General features: G+C 39.1%; 1 protein-coding gene across 1 annotated transcript; it reads right to left on the reverse strand.

The window, feature by feature from the left end:
• Nucleotides 1-235: 235 nt before the first annotated feature.
• On the reverse strand, nucleotides 236-21,548 carry muc5e (mucin 5e). Its single transcript, XM_084711509.1, has 44 exons — nucleotides 21,500-21,548; nucleotides 19,387-19,612; nucleotides 17,903-18,032; nucleotides 17,661-17,724; nucleotides 16,729-16,811; nucleotides 16,237-16,432; nucleotides 16,009-16,134; nucleotides 15,774-15,894; nucleotides 15,073-15,208; nucleotides 14,901-14,978; nucleotides 14,713-14,782; nucleotides 14,325-14,462; nucleotides 14,079-14,228; nucleotides 13,219-13,313; nucleotides 12,966-13,098; nucleotides 12,370-12,613; nucleotides 12,169-12,209; nucleotides 11,919-12,007; nucleotides 11,291-11,445; nucleotides 11,075-11,213; nucleotides 10,820-10,924; nucleotides 10,133-10,327; nucleotides 9,752-9,824; nucleotides 9,496-9,665; nucleotides 9,101-9,257; nucleotides 8,513-8,623; nucleotides 8,087-8,228; nucleotides 7,914-7,942; nucleotides 7,118-7,777; nucleotides 6,005-6,928; nucleotides 5,666-5,866; nucleotides 4,556-4,797; nucleotides 4,226-4,412; nucleotides 3,332-3,548; nucleotides 2,814-2,980; nucleotides 2,598-2,667; nucleotides 2,367-2,476; nucleotides 2,166-2,197; nucleotides 1,924-2,077; nucleotides 1,765-1,802; nucleotides 1,512-1,619; nucleotides 1,199-1,238; nucleotides 890-998; nucleotides 236-640 (listed from the first exon to the last, which is right to left on the reverse strand). The coding sequence occupies exons 1-44, from the start codon at nucleotides 21,546-21,548 to the stop codon at nucleotides 472-474; spliced, it is 6,873 nt and encodes a 2,290-aa protein (XP_084567635.1). The 3' UTR covers nucleotides 236-471.
• Nucleotides 21,549-22,080: the final 532 nt, after the last annotated feature.

Genomic DNA, 22,080 nt, shown 5'->3' on the forward strand with positions numbered 1-22,080 from the left:
GTCTGCTGTGCAACCAGTCCAATACATTACAGGAGAGACTTGATGTTGTCTGCAATTAGGTGGAAAAAAATTACGTGCATATATCGGTATCTGCAATCAGCCAAAATGAACTGAAACGATCAACATATCAGATATCAGCAAAAATAATCATTCAACCTTTATTTTAATTCAGAAATACCTGATATAGAATGAACAAATGCAAGCTTCTCAAATCTAGATGAAAACATACAGCAAATGAATCAACAAAAATAAGAACAGCTGGAAGTGAAAAAAGTTAAAATTTTAAATTTCCTTAATGATAAAAATGAGGTCAGCTTTAGATTGTTCTGCATGTAATTGTTATGTAGCAATAAATCTGCTTCTGATCAATAGTCCATTATATTTAAATACATTAAATTTTGACTTGAAAATCAAACCGAATATTATTACAAACTTGTTTATTCTTGGCTCAGTGTGTGCTGTCAGTTTGTTTCAGCGCAGTATGCCACAGACTCTGCACTCACAGCTGGTGATGTGCCTGTAGCCGTACTGTCTGGTAGTGAGGTCAGAGCACTGCAGGGTCACTGATCTCCTCTCCGAGCTCCGCTCCTGACAGCATCTGCACCTCTGCTCCACCTGCAGGTCGCTGTATAACACCACGCTGGTGCAGCGAACCGAGACGCAGAGGAGAGGAGGGAAGAAAGGGAGAATGGACAAAGGAGGGAGGAGAGAAAGGGATTGAGGCAAATAGACAGAGGGAAAGAGATGTGTTAAAATTCAGGAAAGTGTCTAAAATTCACACAAACTGAGCAGAAACATAAACACAACTTTTGTTTAGTCCACAGTATGAATACTAAAAACCTTAAAATGTGTTCATTTTCTGTGTTACAACAGGTAAATTTCTTCTCACCTGGGCTCAGACACACACTTGCCCTCACACACAGGCATCTGTATGATGGTGGTACAGTTGCCTACAGTAATGTTGATACCGGTCACCTTGGGAGCACAGTTTTGGTTACCTGCAGCCACAAGAAATTGACATGGGAGGCTTCGTGATGAGAGTGAGCAAAAGATCGAAGAGTTTCGAATGCCATAGTTCCAAATTATTCATCTTTCAATGGTTAAATTGTTGGAAGTATAATTCTACAAATCGAAACAAAGTCAATATGACAAAACCATTTGTTGATTTCAGTGTTTTGTTGATTTTGACTTAACTCACATGTAAAGCAACAGTGTTCGTCGTCCCAGAGTCGGTCCTCCTGGTGAATATATCACAACAGCTAAAGGTCAAATTTGCTCTTCTTGTTCTATTTACTTATGAGCTAACTTCAGATGTGACTAGGCCTATACCGCCAGCAACATGCTTCAACCATCCTCAAAATGTCTTTCTTTTCATTGTAGATGAGTCTAACACAGCTAGGTTCCAAAGGGGTCAGACTTCAGAAGGGTCAATTGTTTATCTGGTGGGAAATGCAATAATACAAGAGCTTTTAATGTAGAATGAGGCTTGTAAGATATTACAATTATGGTACCTCCTGACAGGTTTCTGCAGGACAGACTCTAGTCTCGGTCTGAACACCTTCTCCGCTGCAACTGAATGACATGCAGGGATGAGCGGCATCCTTCCATCTGTCTCCCACCTACACACACAATGATAAATATCATTACAAGACACTACGCAGTACAATGATTCATTTCAAACCAAAATGCACTTTTCCTCTAAGAGAGAAAAAACACCTTTCTTTGTCATATACATAAATTGTTATGAGATTTGATACAACATACCTGGTATGTTCTTCCGTTATAACTGCAATTCTTCTCAACTGAAAAATAACACATGAAGTAAAAAGTGCCTCAGTACACAAAGCCAACTTTTTATGCATGTGAGGAAAGTACTGAAACTATTATTTTACAGTAAAAATATCATGAAGGGACTGTGCTTACCACAAATCTGTTCACCACAGCAAGACATGTTTACCAACACAGCGTTGGGGCTACAGATAGGAGGCGGCTCAGGGGTTTTTGGAGAACACTCCTCCCTCTGAGTCTGGTTGTTACACGTGCAGAGGTTACAGCCGGACTGCCACACCTCACCAGGCTGGAGGACAGGAATAGAAGTGTTTTTAAAATCAAGACTTTAGTCAGAGATGTTATTATTTTGACATCAACGGGACAAAGATATTTACCCATTTGGGCTCACCAAGTGGCCCTTTGCAATCTGATGGATGAGAAAACAAACTCTACATTAGCACTTTTTATGACAACATGTTAGAAATAGATGTCTCTCATGTGTACATGTACTGTAATAAGAATGCCAGTAGATCAAAGATCATTGCACTACGTAAGACTTCAAACAATGATTGTCATGGTGACAGCCTTATACTCACAGGGACATTCAGACACACAGACGTTTGAGTGATTTCCTGCCCTGAACAGGCCATCGGGACAAAAGCAGCCTGTACTGTTGTTCTCAAGGGAGGCTCCTGTTTGAACCACTCTGTGCAGCCAAACCAGAGGAGGAATAGAAATGTTGAAAATCTTGACAAGGGAAACACTTTTGGTTTAAAACAAATGCCACAAGTGTACGTTATTTAAAAAAAAAAAAGAACTTTACAAACCCTCCATAGCAGAAATTATCCTGTTTGGTGCTACATTCTTTGTTAACCAATCCTTCTGGACATGGCACCACTGAAACATGAACAAGGACACCAAAGTCATCAATTTAAATACCAGCTGACATTTTAACCAAAAACCCATGAGAGTCAAGTCCATAAAATACAGACAAGTGTGCAAATACATACACAATAGACAGGAAAGTGATAAAATGTACATACCACAGCTTCCATTAGTCAGTTTTCTCCAGTCAATACAGAAACCAACTATCTTGCATTCCTCAGCAGTTTGCTCCAGTGAAGGGCAGGGACCATTCCTGCATGAGTCAAACTTGCAGTTCTTCTTTTTAAGGGCCATATTCACATAGTTGCTGCAATTCGAAAAGACTCTGGAAACAGAATAGATAAAATGTAAGGAATGTACAACAGACAGACAAGGTTATACATTATTGTACACCATCAAAATTAAAGAAACACAACACTTGGTATAGAGGAAACTATTTTAAGTGTTACATTTGGTTGCTTGGAGGGTGTTACAGGTGACTTCCAGGGCATTAGTAGTTAGGATATATGGGGTGATATGGGGGTTGCTACTGTGTGGCTACATTAGTCACACAGATAGTTTTTAAGTAAAGAAAAAGTATTGAATTGTGCCTTGCTTTTATGACCTATAACTGTAGTACACAATTGTCAACAAAAATCCCAATTCTACCACCACTTCCCATCTGTGTAGAGCTTACGGGTGGTCTAGCAGTTCACACAGTTGGCTTGCGGGGCAGGTGGTGGTGGGTGGTGTGCTAGTGGTTACTGTAGGGTGACAAGGCACGTCCCTTGGTGCAGAAGCACAGGCTGGCTTCAGTGGATCAGCGTACACCCAGTCATAGGCCGTCTTTTCACAGCAGCTGTCGTCCTCAATTTGCCCTCCTTTACGGACACATGATCCAACACCACAAACACCTGGCGATGTGACATTAACACTGTGTCAAAAGACTTAAATGTATCAACACCAAACTGTATGCACACCTTTTAGCCACTTTCAGCACGTTCTTATCATTCTCTGGCCCCCACTTCCAGCTTATAACCTCAAACAAGCTTTCTAACAAATATAAAGTGAAAATATAGTGCTTGTGGCAAGTTGAAGACCCAGCCTTAAATTCTCTGAGTTGGATAATTGAAAAAAAACAAAAACAAAAAACCCATAGCCATCTTTTGATCAAATGTGAACAAGCAAATTGCATCACAGACAAACTATTTCAGTGTCCCTGTTTGCTTGTCAAACTTGCTGAACCCATAATTTAAACAGCAATGTGCCAGATGCAGGCGTACCTGGCTTTTAAAGGGAAAACATTCTGATTGATTTCAATCATGTTACGCCCAAAACACCACTGATTAATTTGCAGACTAAATTCAATCCCTTTGCACCTTACTTTGCACCCAATTATGCGCCATTTAACTTGTGCACTTGTATCATGCAGTATAGAAAATGCACTATAGATCATCTAAATGGAGCCCTTAGACTTTTTTTGAACAGTGGATTTTTTAAACTGAAAATCCACTCTACACATACAAACACACATCTAAAATATGCACTTAACCACACCCGCAAAAAACATCCCCTTTGATCCATTACCTACCACATTGGCCTTGGGTGTTGTTGAAGAAGTGCTCCATGGCCAGACTGACCACCAGGGTCCAAGATGGACTGAGGGATACATAAGAGCGGATCTCTGGGAGGTAGATGGACACTATGTACCCTGTGGTCTCAAACCTCCACCCTTGCTCTTCATATGGTGGCTCAATGGTCACATTGTTCAGGGTGGCCTGGGGCAGATGAGGTCATTATCAAACCAACTGTATCATTCTTTCAAGAGAGTGTGGTAGCCTTAAATACTTTCACATAAAAGTATCCCATTTCACAGAAACTGATTGTACATGTTATAAATAACAGTTATTTTATATCCTACCTGCACTGCAAACAATTGTTGATTGATATTGAGTGTAGCTATACTATTCTGATATATCATGATGATGCCTTTAGCACAGGAGCCATCAAGGCCTGGCACACAGAAGAAGTTGTCCACAGCAATGATCAGATGATAACGTGGCGTCCGTTCCTCCACCAGTATGTAGGTGCAGTCTTCCAGGAAATCAAAGGTTACACCTTCGAAAGATATGTAGTGGGGGTCCCCATATAGCTCACAGCGACCTAGAACCAGTATTGGAAAGTATATGTGGTGACTTAGCAGATATGGACAGAAAGCAGGAAGCAGAAAAATACATGTTTTTCCTCTTGCTCTGTATCTATCTATATTTTTTTGGAGTGAGTTGCTGAATTTTCAGCCATGGAGATGCCTGCCTTCCCTCAAATATACTGGAACTAGATGGCACTCAGCTTGTGATGCTCAAAGCACTTGTGAAAAATTCAACACCAGAAATTATTATTCAAAATCAGAAATTATGTCACGGTTACGCAAGACAATGTTTTGTGAGCAGTTTCATCTAGGAACTATTTTCTTGTAGTGGAAGGAAAAAGTGCATGTACTCATGGCCTCAGCCAAGGAGGGCGCCGTAAATGTTTACATTGTGCACCCTCATGAGCATGAGCCTCTTGTCCATGAGTAGATGCGTGCTTCCTTCTGTGTGATGATAGGGTTGGCAGGCGATAGAAAAAAAAATGTTCTTACATGAAACTGCTCACGACAAGGTCTGTGGATTACCTTGAGTTACTGGCTTGTGATTTCTGGAAAAAGACATTGTATTGTAGTGCATGTATTTTTGACTTTGGAGTGAACTGTTCCTTTAAAGTTGTTATTGTTAACATTCTGATATTAGCAACTAGGTTGAAGCACCACAGAGCCACTGGTGTGGCATTATGATGACAGATATGTCAGTGTGGACTGATTGAAGAGAATTGGGAGGCAGATTACTTGATGCTGTTATATGGAGCACCACATTCTATTTTAATACAAATAAAATACCACGACTAAGCAAACAAAAAGGAGATACATATGTAGAGGCAAGAATATATAAGAACTAACAAGAGCAGTAGCAGAGACAGACATGGATTCACTTACAGTCACACTTCCATGTCTCACAGCATCCATCAGAGACTTTTGTGACCTGATTTCTGGGGCAGTCGGGAATTATAGGCTCTGGACAAGACACTGGCGTCATCTCTATTTTCCCATTTGTGCAAATCTTATCGAAGCAGTCCTCTGTCCACATCTCGCCACAATCCCAGCTTTTTTTCCTCATCAGGTCTCTACACTTACACGCTGTTGGTTTGATAAACACAACAGCAGAGGACAGTGAACACAGAGAAGGCAAAAACATTGTTTGTGTACTTTTAGAAACTGACTGCTAGAATAATCAGAAAAACAGAGTAATATGCAGAACAAATGCATAGCACTCACAGAGAGGTGTGGTGCTTGCTGATGTGGGTGGTGATTCGGTTGTCTCTCCACTGACAGGTGTGGATGAAGTCGCTGTTGGGGTGCTGGCTACTGAAGTGCGGTATGTTTTTCCTGTCATTGTTGCGCTTGATTCTTCAGGGGTAGATGTTGCATTGGTAAATACATTGGATGACCTGGAGATATGTGTTGTAGGTGGCATCATCGTAGGTCCAGTCTTCACTTCATAAGAGGTTGTTGCCTCTGAGGTGGTAGTAGGTTGAATGGTTGATTGGGCAGAGGATTTGAATGTTTCAGTGGAAGCTTCTGTGATGGTTGCTTCAGTTGAACCTGATGTTAAAGCAATAGCAGTGGTTGTCTCTGTGGGCTCTGATTCTGTTGTCCATGCTGTTGAGGCACTGGGGACTGAAGTAATCTGACTTGTGTATAATGGAGTAAGCACAGTACTAGGAGATTCAGATGTAGGTAACTCTGTTGCCGTTGTCTGTACATTGGTAGATTCAGTGCTATTTGTTATCATTGTAAGCTGTGTTGATGTAGCAGTTGTCATGGAAGGAGTGGGACTCGTTCCAGTTGTGGATGATGTGGTGGTGTCCACTTCTGTTGGGTTAATTGAGGTTTCAGTCGTAGCCAAAGTGGCTGTAGTTGTTGGCGTAGAGGTGGAAGAAGGCATGATCGACTGATTTCCAGTAGTAGTAGAGACATTGGTAATGGCCGTCATTGATGTAGAGGTGGTGGAGGGTGTTGTTGACCATGTTTCTGTGGCAGTTGAAGTAGTTGAAGTTTCAGTCCTTGGTGTAACAGTGGTGGAAAGAACAGTTGACCAATTTCCAGTAGTAGCTGAGACATTGGTAATGGTCGTCAATGGTGTAGAAGTGGTTGGGGGTGTTGATGTTTCAGTGGTAGCTGAGGTAGTTGCAGTTGTTGGTGTAGAGGTAGTGGAGAGCACAGTTGACCAATTTTCAGTGGTACCTGAGACATCAGTAATGGCTGTCACTGGGGTAGAGGTGGTGGTGGGCGTTGTTGACCCCTCTTCGGTAGTAGCTGAAGTAGTTGTAGTTTCTAGTGTAGTGGTAGTGGAAAGCACAGTTGTTTCAGTCGAAGGTGACGTTGTATTTGTTGTTGGTGGAGTGGTAGCTGAGGTGGTAGAAGGCTCAGTTGACCAAGTTCCAGTAGAGGCTGAGACATTGGTAATGGTCGTCATTGGTGTAGAAGTGGCTGGGGGTATTGTTGACCATGTTTCAGTGGTGGCTGAGGTAGTTGTAGTTGTTGGTGTAGTGGTAGTGGAAAGCACAGTTGTTTCAGTCGAAGGTGACGTTGTATTTGTTGTTGGTGGAGTGGTAGTTGAGGTGGTGGAAAGCTCAGTTGACCAAGTTGCAGTAGTAGTTGAGACATCGGTAATAGTTGTCATCAGTGTAGAGGTGGTGGGTGGCATGGTTGACCATGTTTCAGTGGTGGCTGAAGTAGTTGTTGGTGTAGTGGTTGTGGAACCCACAGTTGTTTCAGTTGTGGATGACGTAGTTGTAGTTGTTGGTGTAGAAGTGGTGGAAAGTTCAGTTGACCAAGTTTCAGTAGTAGTTGAGACATTGGTAATGGTCGTCATCAGTGTAGAGGTGGTGGGGGGCATTGTTGTCCATGCTTCAGTGGTAACTGAAGTAGATGTAGTTGTTGGTGTAGTAGTGGTGGGAAGCTCAGTTTTTTCAGTAGTAGCTGATGTAGTTGTAGGAGGAGTGCTTGATGTAGTAGTGGTGGCAGGTGTGGTTGTGGGTGGAGGTGCTGTTGAAGTGCAGTTGGAATTTATCTTTGGTGTTTTGAAAAAAGGTTCTATAAAGGCTATTATACTCTAATGTAATCTACATTTAAGAAGCAGACATGAAACAGGGAGTGGCACATGAATATAATTCATACTTACAACACTTGATGGTCCCATTTTCACAGTGACTGACAAGGACATATAAGAGAGCAAGACATATCCAATTGTCAATGTAAAAAATAAAAAATTGCACTATTTTTCATGTAATATTTACCCTGAAAATGTAAATATTTAGACATACTGGTATTTACATGATGTATGGCCCAACTTACCACTCAGTAGACTGTTTCAGCACTACTGTCCCAGGCTGAATGACTGTGTCATTATAATAACAGGTGCAGTTTCTCAATGTGGTGCATTCACCAGTATTTTCATCATAGTATGGCGCCTCCTGTGAACATCTGGGGTAGCAGCCTTTTTCAAGAATAAACATGTTAATTTTATGGACACAGATGGTTTTGTAAGCATTCAACATAGACGAGCCTAACAAATGACATATCTAAGTACAGGAAACAGGAAAGGAGAAAGTTGACTGAGGTATCATGTTTGCACAGCTGTTATTTAAGCACAGAGTTAAAAGGGGCGGAAGTGTCAATTGTCTAAATTGGGAGGATTTTATGCTAAAGCCAGGTTTGTTTACTGGCTGATGGTTAACAATTAGCTTATTTAGCTGTTATATTTGAATGCAGTCTGGTTACCTTCCAACTTGTGAGTGAGGTAGTTGCCTTCACCGCAGGTTAGCATCTCACCACAGGCTTCATAGTGCCAGCTACACTGGCCCTTCTCATTGTAGTAGTCACAGTAGACCGCTATGGTTAAATTACAACAGGTTAAATTTTTACAGACTAAGTTACAGCAAACTTTTACAGACTTTTCATTGCATGGATAATAACCCATACGATAAATAATATAGCCTACATATAGGCTATATTGATTACTTTATTCATGTCTGATATAGTGTCAGTCCTCTGCATAATGACAAAAAATATTGAACATACAACTGTACATAACATTATATAAAGTGTATAAAGTATGTAAAACACTAGACATCATGATTATTTTTCCTGTAATGTACTGCATGTGCCATATGTGCAAGAAAGTAAACTTTAACAAGAGAAGATACATCTTTTGCATTGGTAATAAGAATCAACAGAATGGTGCTGATCTAATCTATGATCTCTTTATGGGTTAAAGTTATTCCAAAACACTGCATTACTGTGACCTCCCTGCTCACTATCTAAAAAAATGTAACTAAATGTTAGTGGGGGAAAAGCGTCGTAACTTACGACACAAATCAGGTGTTCTCCAGTTCACACACACATCCTGCTCACTGCAGGCCTCTGCGTAGGCCGCCACAGCTGTACAGAAGCCCAGGAACTTCCCTTCAAACTCACAGGAGCAGGACTCTTGCACACAGGCATGGTAGAAAGGGTCTGGATCCACCTGGGGATTGAGGAACATCCAGAAGAAAGCCTTTACTCATGTCAATAATAGATTTGGATGATAAATGATTTGTGTTGACTCTTGGCCTCTCCTAGGTCATTGGTTCATTAATTATTCGAATCCCTTCAAGACAGTCTCTTTACTTTCTATGTCAAGCTGTTTAGCAATTAAAGACCTGCAAAGGAATCAAACCCCTGACCTTGGTGTTAGTGGAATGCTAAATTTGTAAAATGCATACTTTCAAGTGGCAATCTTTGAATGTGTCTCCTGTAAGGATCATACAGCGCCGCTGGGCCCAGGCTGAGCAGTAGGAGTTGCGTTCACATGGAAATATCTCAGTGGTCACATCAGAGCAGGGGGGTGTGGCAGCTTTCCAGCTGTTGCCAAATGCCAGGGGGCTGGACACCACTAAAAACACATTTTTTTGGTGTAATTTTGACCACCATGACAAAAGAATCACAGCGTCATAAAAGAAAAAAGAAAAAACAATTTACCTTCTGAGCCACTTATCTGCAGGTCATTCATCTCACTGGAGTCAAAATTCCCGCAGAGGCCACACACTCGGTTCTGCAGGATAGATGGTTAAAAATGTCAAAAAATACATTTAAAGTTTAAGGAAATGTTGATTCTTAGAGAGGATGAATCTATGCTTAAATATAATGATAGTGTCTTTTCTGATACTACCAAAAACAGACTTTCAAATCCAACACAGTTAAGAAAGAAAGCAAGAAGACATTAAGCAGTTGTACAACATGCAGGTTCAAATGTACATTTTAATCTTATGTTTAGCAGTCTTTCATGTTATTCATTCAAACCGAGGACAAAAGTGCGTAGTCACGTGACAAATGATGTAGAAGTGACTAGATTTCACTCACCCTCCAGTGTGGGTGAAGCTCTATGGTGATCCGGGTGTGTTTGTCCCAGATCAGAGTTATCCCTCTGCTTGGCACTGAGATTATGATGTAGAGTCCTACAGTGTGTACGGAGTACAGTGAGTGATCCTGCAGAGTCCAGTCTGTATGGTGGCGTCTGGTCACCCTCATGTCGCTCAGTGTCAGGGTGACTGTGCCCTGGGTAAGACCACACACATATGACAGTGTGACAGTCAGTAGCACGCTGTTAATCTTTAATGGTGACTGACTGATCTGAGTGTTAACAACTACTACAAATCACATTATCAAGACTAGACAAAGCTCTGATTTTACAATTGACATTTCAGCCATTCAAACCAAACCATTCTCTACCACACTAAGTGAAAACAACAAACTGATCGGTATCCTACTGATCAAATACTTCAAGCTACAAACGGGTTAAGTGGCTTTTACCAAGTGAGATGTGGCCATAGTCACCAGTACATGCTATAGTGCTTAACTTAAGTGAGCAACATATGGGTCTGCTCCCTTCAAAAATTCCCCAAATTAAACTCAGTAACCAAAGTAACCAATTCAGACAACAGAATGGATATTACAGTACAATAAAGAAAATGAAGATAGATCAAACATGTGGACAGTAACTCAGGGTCTTAGTGAAGAAAAGTTGTAATCACAGAAGGAGTCACTAACCTGTAGGTCGAGGATGATTAAGCGAGAGCAGGTGAGCGCCTCATCACAGCAGGGTACACTCTCCACTCTGACAGAGAAGGTGCCGTTTCTATTTCCACAGTCATCCTGGAAAAGATCAGAGTTAAAATATATATCATGATCAAAAATACTGCCAATAATAGCGTATATTGTCAAAAATTTGCTATGGTAGGGTATTTGAGACAGAAAAGAAAAGTGAGCAGTGGATTTCATTCCTGCTTTCATGTTTGGTCTCACCTCTACCAGCGTGTACTGACAGTGTCCATCAAAACGGTACCATTTGGAGTCAAAGGTCTGGTAGTGTCCGTTTCCATAAACTTGACATTTCCCAGGACAAGGCTCATCTTTGCAGTGCCACTGACCCTGGCCACAGGTGCTACAAGATACAGTCCTTTGGTTAGCCTCATGCCTTTGAATGATTAAGTATGAAACCAGCACTAATGCAGGTGTTACCATGTCTTGCAGTTGGTCCTGACACGCTGTCCAGCACTAAATACTTTGCCACTGTACACACAGGTGCAGTTATCTAGAGAAACACAGTTCCCACGATGATCCTCATACTGGCCATCTGGGCAGTAACAGCCACTATCGCAGGTTTTACTGGCGCTCTGGAAATTGCACCAAAACAAAATATTTTAGCTCAAGAATCACAATAAATGAAACCTGTTGTGGACAAAGAGTAAATGACAGGTTTAAATGACAGATTTCAGAGGCAGCTCCTTCCAACTGACCCTTCTTAAGTCCCGCCCCTTTTTGTTCTGTGCTCCAACAACATTTGAGAAAGCTTGATACCGCCATCAACTTTATCTTTTTCCTGTAAAAGCGACAGATTTTGCTAACATTAGCTAATGCTGACAAAGATGATGGTGCTTAGATGGGACTTAGGAAGGTCAGTTGTGTCACCAAAAGAAGAACATCATTGCATCACCACAAAATATGTTCTCTTGGCACAAATAAAATAAGAAATAGCCCATATTTTTAATCCTAACAGGTAGGTAAGCTACTGCTACTGCTTTCACATGAATAACAGTACATGAATAGTAGAATGCTACATACATAAACATATAATCTCTTGACATACCATTGGTTTGCTGAGACTGTCACAAGTTTTCTGAGCTGTGTTAACTGGATACTCGGCGCAATGGAAACAAACTTTCCCATTTCTGCACCCTGATGCAAACAATAATTACATATAAATACATATTAGTGTGTTAATTACATTTAAGACAGTTCATCCTGTGTGAATTTTCATTATTAATAAATGAATGACATTAACAACAGAACAAGCATAATAAAGGATGAATATGGTATAAGAATATATGTATATTTACCACAGTCCTTAGAACACTGCAGTTCTCCATTCTCACAGAGGCTGCAATAGTCACAATATTTGATTACAGGTACAACATTGTTGAAGTATACATACACATCACAATAGTGCTGGGAAGATTTGGTTAGGACAGATAGTGAATAACAGCTTCAGCCAGCAGGAAAGAACACCACACAGGTGAAAGATGGCTAGAAATACTCACCAGTTTCTTCCGTCTATAACAATAGAACCTGGTGGCGCCGTACCGCCGTAGTAGTGACAACCGCAGTCTGCCTTTGGGGTACAGACTTGTCCTTGGTTCAGGTGAGTTCCCTCCAGACAGCCACAGCCCTCAACAGGTGCGTCATCCAGCCCACAGCGGGGGTCAGGACCAGCCAGGGACAGGCAGGTGTGGTTGCAGGCTTGCATGTTGTAGGAGAATTCTTGGTTCTTCTGACATTTCACAGCTGTGACACATTGCGATTAACATGAAATATAACAGAAGCACTAATATGTGACATTCTCATACACCTAAATTTCCATTGTTGTTGGTACAAGGTAGTTGATTCAACTTGTAATGTATTCATAAAAGCATGTTTTACTCTCTGAAAGGTTTTTAATCATCATTTTTTCATTAGCACTAAAGTGAAAAAAGACAATCTCATAAATTGTCAGCAGCAATATTGACTCGATTTGATTTGATTTTGGACTGGCTAGTATTTTGAACAGTATCCCATTGGCTCTATTCAGTGGACTGTGATGAATAAAGTGGGAGGACGCAGACAGAATAAGTTTTACATTTATCAAAGCTGAACTCACTGCAGTTGGTAGCTTCCCTCCAGTCCCCGACTGCAACGCCCAGACTAGCGCAGGCTTTGGCATAGCTGCCCAGAGCAACACACAAGCACTGCTGAAGACTGCTGCCACAGTTACATGTTCTCTGGATGCAAGCCTGGAAATGAAAATCAGCTTCACGTTAACAGGAGCTGCCATTGATATGCCAGTGAAACTTGATTGCTGACAACGCCAAGAACTAATACAGGATTTAGTTCAGTGTGAAAGTCTTTTTTACCGTGTGGTAGTGATCGGTTGGGATATGACTGTGGCACTCGGCAAATATCCCAGTTGGGTTGTTCAACACAGAACACTTTTCATCTGCAAATATTTCTGCAAAAATACATGTTGAGATAGTGAAATATATTTGCAAAGTATCTTTCTTTCATGTTTATTTTTTAAAATATCCCTGATATACAGAATTCAGGAGGATAAATAGAGAACCTGCCACATTCACCAGTTTTTTGTATTTTTAATTTTCGCTAAGGCACAAACAATTCTACACCTGTTTGACTGCAATTTTAATAATAATATAATTTTAAATGTGTTAATATAGCTTAATGATATAATCATTAATTCAAACTGGCAATTACTGTAAGGCCTGAATCTTCATATGCAGGCTTATGCAAGTCGCTGTCCAGGGGAACATCCTCCGTTACAATAACCAACAGTGCAACATCAACTATTATTTTTATTACTATGTATTCTGTTCTTCATCCACATGATCAACACTTTCTCTTGACCTCCTGCTCATGTTGCAGTCATCAGTCACCTTGCTGTGATGGTTCATACTGACAGTATGAGCAGGTGCTCAGGTGACATGACATTAATGGCACTTGTTATTTTTCCCATTCCTGAACAGGTCCCGTAATTTCACTGCTGACGCTATTAAAATGATAGACTTTCCTTTATAGATCTATGAAAGCTGGACTTTGATGTCTGAACTCATAAAGTTCTTCTTTTTTCTCTCTGGTACCAGTTTTTATGAATGAGCAATTCTTCTGGCAACATTCATGAATCTGACATGGCACACTCATACGAGGTCAGTGTACAGAAAGAAGAAAAAAATGTTCTTTTATTTGACCCATTAACTGGTACCATTGTCTCTGTTGATGCAGGTGCCTGGTATGTTCACTGCACATGCATCCACACTCCAGGACTGAGCAAAGGGTTGAGGTGAGTTCTCGATGATGCCGCTGCTGGTGGTGAAGTCATCTGTGGTGTCACTGTTGCTGTTGCCACAAAGACCTGAAAGACAGACTGACTGTAATAACACACCATGCCAAGAATTTCACACTGAAAATGTTAAAATCTCTAAGCTTGTTTGTAGACTGAGATCCTAACCTGAGATCATGCCAGTGTAGTTTGTGGGTGGGGTGATGTACAGCTGGATTTCAGGAGACATCTGGACTTGGATTTTCATACCAAAGGATGTGTGGACCTGGACGTACATTGAGGACTGCCAGAAAACCAGAGCGTTGTCTGGCAGGTGACAGGGGTTAGGAAGTGATTGGGTGGGTGAGTAAACAAAGCTACATTTTCCTACTTTTTCCTTTTACTTTATTTTTTAAACATACTCTTACATTCTGTGTCACACAATTAGGACATACTACTTCATCATAACAATGTGCCTTGAACTCTGACATTGTTGCTCGGATTATAGGCTATGAGACATACATATTCACATTAAGGACACCTAAAATAGATGACAACAATACATCACATTTTTTACCAGTCTGATGAAGCTCTGTGATCTCCTCTTCTCCAATTTTAACTATGTTATTTGAGAATGTATACATTTCCTGCAAATCCAAAAAGAAACACATTTATATTTAGTGACTGTACACTACTATTACTTGACATTTGTTTGATTTAGCATGTGATATTTTTATTAATTCAACCTTCACCGGCTACTTGTACCTGAAAAAGCTGAAAAATGACTGTTTTCAGAGACGCTGCCGTTTTGGAAAACTCAACTGTTATTGTCCAATTGAATCCCTTAAAAAAATTTAAAGAGCACTTAATACCAGAAAAAGACAATTGGGTTGTTGTCATATAATGTTAAATATTGGGGTAGTGGGGAAAAACTCACCTGTGAGGCCACATATGTACATTTACCAGGGAGGACATATTGTTTGCCATCAAATGTTGTCACAAACTGCCCTTCAATAAGACATCTGGTGGGGCAGAAGTTGTCTGAGCATCGCCAGTTCCCACTGTCACACACACTGTGGAGAGAAATGAAGATAAAATGTATTGGAAAATTTTAAATGGGTTAATTTTATTGATCCTGAATAGAAATTCACAATTAACCCTTCCAAAGTCCCACCCCATTTGGGACCTTAGCCAACTTTCTCCTTGCCTGCTTCCTGCACTTAGATATGCTATGGGTTACGTTTGTCTATGCTGAAAAGAAAATCTACATCAGTCATTAGCTAGCTGGTTATATCTGATAGCTAATATTAGCAAAATCTAGCTAATCAAGCCTTAGCTAGCTGGTTAGCATTTTTCTATTAGCTAAATTGAGATGTGACTATATTACTTGCACAGATTCCCCAGAAACATCTTGAAATCATCATAAAAATTTGGCTTCCTTTCCAACACAGATGAGCCTAGAACACTTAACTTCGGTTCCACAGGGTACTAACTTTGCTCAACTGCAATAGCAAAAAGGGGCGGGACATGGGATCAATAAGATGAAACACTTTAATGTCTTTGTCTAAATTTTATTTTAAATTTTGTTAAATTTACGGATATTCCTTAAGTACCAAAACAGTTTTTCTGTCCACTTACCATGACTGACACTTGGTGCTGCGTACGTCTCCAGTTGAGTAGCTCTTGCCAGCAAACACACAGGGGCAGCTGGACACACTCACACAGTGGAAGCCGTCTGTTCGATCATTAAGCACCTTCCCTACAACACAAGTTTGTTAACTTGTTCCTCTTCAGTTTTTGTGGGTGAACAAAGCAATTAAACAACAGATCCAGTTAAGTGAAGAGCTAAATCATGCAGTCAGACAGTGCTTACCTGTTGGGCAGACACAGGAGCTCACAAGATCCTGTTTGAAGAATCTGGGGTTCGGGTTGGAGCAGCTGGGAACAAAGGCCGCACCCTGTTCTTCATAAACCAGATCTCCTGGACAACTTGGTTCCTCTGTTTTCAAGCACAGACACAGACAAATCAATCATGAAATAAGTAAAACATACATTTAAGCCAATCTGAAGAGCTCTAAATCAAGTTTTAAAGACCACTTACCACAGGTGGTTAAATATCTCCACCTGTTCCAGACATAGCTGCTGTTTCCACAGTGATGGACAATCTCTTTGAAGAAAGCACAGCTGATGTATTTGTTCTGCTCATAGCTGTAAATGTTCTCCTCACAGAGCTGTATATAATCAGGCGTCGTAGCTTGTAGACAATCCAAGGTGTAAGAAAAGAACAGTCTGCATTCCTGCAAATGTCATCAGAGAAACCACCTGAACATCTGAAACATCTGGGACATATTGTAAGTAAACTGTAACTGTAAAATGTTAAAGTATGACATTTATGGCTCAGTGTTTCAAAACTGACATAATTATATGATGTCATTACTTTATAACTAAACAGCCACTAGAGTCAGTTAGTTTATTCTCTGGGATTTTCCTTTCTATGAGGTCAATGAGTATAAATAACCCAAAGAAACTACAGAACAGCGGTGCAAACATCAGACTAGAAAGCACAGTATCATCTCAACAACACTTTACTCACTGAATTCACAAGGTAGGCAGAATCTCGGGTTTGACATGTGTCATCTGCAAGCACGCTCTCTGTGATCGACCGCTGCTTGTCACCTAATTTCACCAAAAATGTACATTCTCAGAGCAAACTATGCAAAGTTTCCATGGTAACACTGTAGTTGAAGGACGGTGCATAAGACTGACATGACGCTGTCATAACCACGACATGACACCTGTCATGAACATAATAGAGTCTTTATGAATATTAGACTGTTATGTGTCATTTCCTCAATTATGTCAGTTTTAGCCTTGTTATAAAGATGTAATGGAGTTTTATTACACTTTCAAATGATTTTATAATGGTGCCATAAATAATCCTCAACTACAATAAAGTATCGCCATTTGTACCTTTCATTAAGGTGTAATTACATGTTATAAGGCCAGTTATAAAGCAGGAAATACAGTACAAAGGTATTAACAGAGTTTTCTCATGGACAGATAACTGCCTATTTTAGCTACCTTTGGCTAGTTTGTGGTTACTTGTTGCTAAAGTAACCACAAATGACTCAGCCCCAAGGTGACAGGAGCCAAACCCGGAAAGAAACCACTTTGGTACTGTATTACCTGTCGTCAAACTGGCCTCCGTGTGTCTCATACGCTGTGTTCAGTCCTGTTTTGTTCATTACAGGTGTCATTTCATGGTTATGACAGTGTCATATCACCCTTTATGCACACACATTCAGGTAAATCAGATCCTTTTCTAGGCCTAGTTTTCATTCATTTTGTATTTATGGTTTCACTTGACTTTACATGTACAACTCTTTTCTAGCTTGTAATAACTACAAGTTTTACTATTTTTGCTACCAACAACACTATCACTGCTACTGCTACTACATTATAAAAGTATTGCATACTACTACAACAGTCACACTAGTTAGTCCATTCCACATTTCATCATCATACTTGGGATGTTGAATTTTCCACACAGTCCGCTCATTTCTGTGCTCAGCTCCTGTTCCAGCTCCACCTTAACAAGTTTAAAAGAAAAGTGTCAGTGTTAGTGACATGTTAGTACTCTACAGTGCAAATCTAGCTGTAGATGATACACCTAACTTAGGGTGATGCATTATGTGTGTGTGTTTGTGTTTTCTTGTGTATGTATAGTATAGGCTGTCAACATATATGAAGTGTCTGTGTCCTCTCACCCACAAAGTGTCTATTCCTCCAGGTACACTGTGCCAGGTGACAGACAGAGGAAGCAGTGAGCTCCTCAGTTTGGTGTAGATGCCGTAGTGGAAGATATGCTGATAGGTGTGATCGTATGGAAGGGAAACACTGACAACAAATAAACATACAAAGATCTGAGTACAGATGCAGGGAGCAAGTTTTAAAGGCAAATAAGCAAAAATTATTTTAATAAAGGAAAGCAAATAAAGAAAGATATTTAGGTCCCATTTTCACAAAGTAATGCAAATAGGAAGGTTTTTCTTCTACTTAGATTTTTTTGCCCAATATGCATTCAAATCTGTTTGTATTTTTTTTTTCTTTGTTAGACAAAATTAAAGGGATAGTTTAGAGGAAGTGCTGTGGACAGGGTCGGCAGCAAAACATATTGTAGCCACCTAAAAACAATCAATATCAGTTTAAGTATAAGCTATATTTCTACTGGGAATCTGCTGTTACATAAGCCAATTATCTCTCTCTCCAGAACAACCAGACTCCATGGACAAAACCAGTATTAGCATTTATAGGAACTAGATGTGTATTGGTGTTGTATGTCTTGTTTTGTTTTGTTTTCCTTTATGTTCTTGAGTTGGATTGTTTTGACATTAAGATTATGTGTCTTTGTTTTGTCGGTGTGGAAAGTGTTTATTGTATATAATGAAAAATCTAAATCTTGATAAAATTTTGAAAAAAGAATCAAACAACCACTGAAGTAACACAATAACACAAACTAACTAACTGATTCACTCTGTTCTGCACAGAAAATGGCTTTTTGAATTTGGTGACTTTGGAGAGAGTAATATATAGCTTATGACGGCGGTTTCTCATCAGAAAAGTGGTGAAAATATTCTAAATATTGTGTACATTTAAACAGATATTGATCTATTTTGGTGGGCCTTGTTTAAGCAGCTAAAGTTTTCTTTTGCTGCTGACTTTGTCCACAGCAGTTCATATCCTAGCTTCCTGTACCAGTACTCCTGCTAGTTCTCCAAACTGGGAGCATGCCAACTTCCTTCTACTGCAGATAATACACTGACTATGGAAAAGTACCTCATACAACCACATGTCAAATAATCCGAACTATTTCTTTAAGAGCACCACCTGAGGTAAAACAGGTTTTTCTCTCATTTTCTGACAGATCAGAATTTTTTTTTTTCACTTCCTCAACCTGAAAGTCACTTTGAAACATGCAATATCTTTGCATAATACTCAATTTCAATTTAACTTGAATGGAGAGACAAATCATTAATCATGCTCAGTATCCTGGAGTCAAAGCTAATAATCAACTAACATTGATGACATTAAGAATGCATAAAAAAGTCAATCACCTGGCTGTGTGGCTGAGTATGAATACCATTTGAGTGAATGACTTTTGTCTTTGTTACTTCCTTACACTCAGTGTTGTGGCTGAATAATATTATTTTTTCACACTATAATCTTGGGGGGATAGACGAGGAGCCCAAACCTTTTCTTCTCCACCACGATGCTTCCATCGTACAGAACAGTCCTGATTTTGTTGATGATGATCTCGACTTGAGCCAGAAGCCCGCTGTCACCTCGCCTTGTGGTGATGTCGCACTCCACCCGGTTGTGGGTGAAGCGGGTGAGGGTGAACGGGCAGTTGGACCGCACGTAGAAACCTGAACCATTGAAAGGCTGGACAACCCCGCTGCCAAAAGTCTTGCAAATGTCTGATCACAACAAAAGTCAATTTACTGATTAGATGATGGCTGAAGTCAAAAATGAATCCACAAATCAATTCAATTATTTTGTTGCATTGAATTTAGGGTTTAAAATATTACTCTCAGAATCTAATCTGTTATTTGTTTATGTTGCTAAAGGAGTAATCCGCAATACTATTTTTCTAATAATACATTCAGAGCTCAACAATAAAATCTAGTAACTTTGACTTACTTCTGCATAACGATCACTCCAATTATGAAAAAGTCAATTAATTCTTTACATGTAGTACAGTAGATTTATAATGAATAAACCTCATAATCAACTATTACTTCAGTTTTTATAAGACGTGACTTATACTTACATTTCTGAGTTTCTGTTGTTGCGACTGAATTCCCTGTCCTTAAAACTAGGAGACAAATACAGCATCAAGGTGGAGGTAAACATGAATAATTAATAATAATAATAATACTGACAATTATTTTATAGATGTAGTGGTATTGATTTTAAACATCAGTGAAGTAAGCAGCATTCAGATCCTTTCTTTAAACAGAAGTACCAAAACTGTGATATTAAATACTCCATTACATGTTAAAGTCCTGTACTATCAGCTAAAAATCTACTAACAAATGCAACAACTAATGATGCATGACACACTTAAATATAGTAGATTAAACTAAAATGAATACTATAAGAAAACTGTAAATTACTTTTCGTTATTTGTAAAATACAGCTTGGCATTTTCCTGAGCTAATCCTCTTTTGTTGACTGAGGGTTGGTCAATAACTAAATCAGTCATGACTGTGAACATAAAACTGTCACAAAATGGCTTGTAATAATAATAATATCTTAATATTTTTAGGCTATGATCTTGTAGAATATGGTGCATTGCGATGTAACTATCCAACACTATATAAAGCAGGGCTGGGCAATATGGACAAAATCAAATATCATAATATCTTTGACCAAATACCTCTATTAATATTGCAACAATATTGTGGGGATGACTATTGGGGCTTTCATAAAAATATGAACACAATGAGATTTTTGATAAATAATATATAATCAGTAATGTGGATAAAATGACTGAGTGGGTAAAGACAAATAATAAAACAGCTAGAACAATTGGGTAAGTTCAAAAAATTACATCACTTTAGTGTAACGCAGCCTTTAAAAACACAAAAAGACAACACTTATTACATCTCAGGATATCCAAAACTATATCTAGTCTCATATCAACTCATTTCCCCTCAAATTTTAATAAAAGGCAGATTGTACAAAGTCTACATAGAGAATCAAAGAAATTAAATTCTGTTAATTTCTATTTAATTGTTCAGTTATGTTAATTGCTACATTAATTATGTTATTGCATTATTATTAATAAAATAACTAGTAACTAAAGCTGTCAAATAAATGTAGAGGAGTAAAAACATTTTATTGTAATGTAGTAGACATAGAAAGTAGCATGAAGTGGAAAACACTTAAGTAAAGTACAAGTACATCAAGTTTTTTATTAAATTGCTTTATGCCACCATTCAGTACAACATTGATGGGCATTACTCGTCCTACTGTCAGCCAAATGTGATAAAGAAAGTGATGTGACTTTTTCTCTGTGTTTCTCTGTAGGTGAGCATCTTTATCAAGTTAATGTGCCATAAGCCCACTTACAAGCATAAGAAATTGTTATAAATAAGTTATTGTTTTGAAACAAAAAGCAATAAATATATTATAATATATATATATATATATATATATATATATATATATATATATATATATATTTTTTTTTTTTTTTTTTTTTTTTTCCTCTTTATGCTACTAAAATGCAATGGTAACTTTTTTTCTGCTTAGAATAATTAATTCATATTCAAATAACTGAATGAATAAATGTAAGGTACCTGAGGCCAGTGAAAAACAGACAGCCAGCATCCATTGCCGTGAGGTCATGCTGCCTGACGACTCCCTCGCTGCAGGAGAGCAGGTGAAACAGGAGGAACTGCTCAAAAAGGCCACCACACCTCTTATATATGCAGCACACACACACACACACACACAGATATGGGTGTGTAAGATGGTGTGAATTAAGTGCACAGTCACACATGCGCTTGAACTTCTCTCAAAGATAATACCAGGAAACTAGAAACAGGAACAAAAAAATCTGCTTAAACATTAAACTAAATAATAAATAGAAAATATGTAAATTAATTAATTTTAAACATATCCTGCTTATCCTCATTCACAGAAAAAGAAATCTATTTCAAGGTATAACAACACTCCCTCTGATATATACTAGAAATTAGAAGTGTGTGTGTAAAAGAGAGATTGTGATAAGAGGTCAGGATGGCTGCACACAGTCTGGAAGAACAAATCAGACGCTAAAGAAACCTTTGAAACCCAAAACTCTTCTGTTATTCATTTAAACCTCTTGTTTCCTTCCAGAAATGACAACACCTGGGTAATATTTGTGTCACCAATAATG

This window comes from Lutjanus erythropterus, chromosome 22, assembly GCF_056507025.1.
Source record: "Lutjanus erythropterus isolate fLutEry1 chromosome 22, fLutEry1.hap2, whole genome shotgun sequence".
NCBI classification, from domain to species: Eukaryota; Metazoa; Chordata; class Actinopteri; order Lutjaniformes; family Lutjanidae; genus Lutjanus; species Lutjanus erythropterus.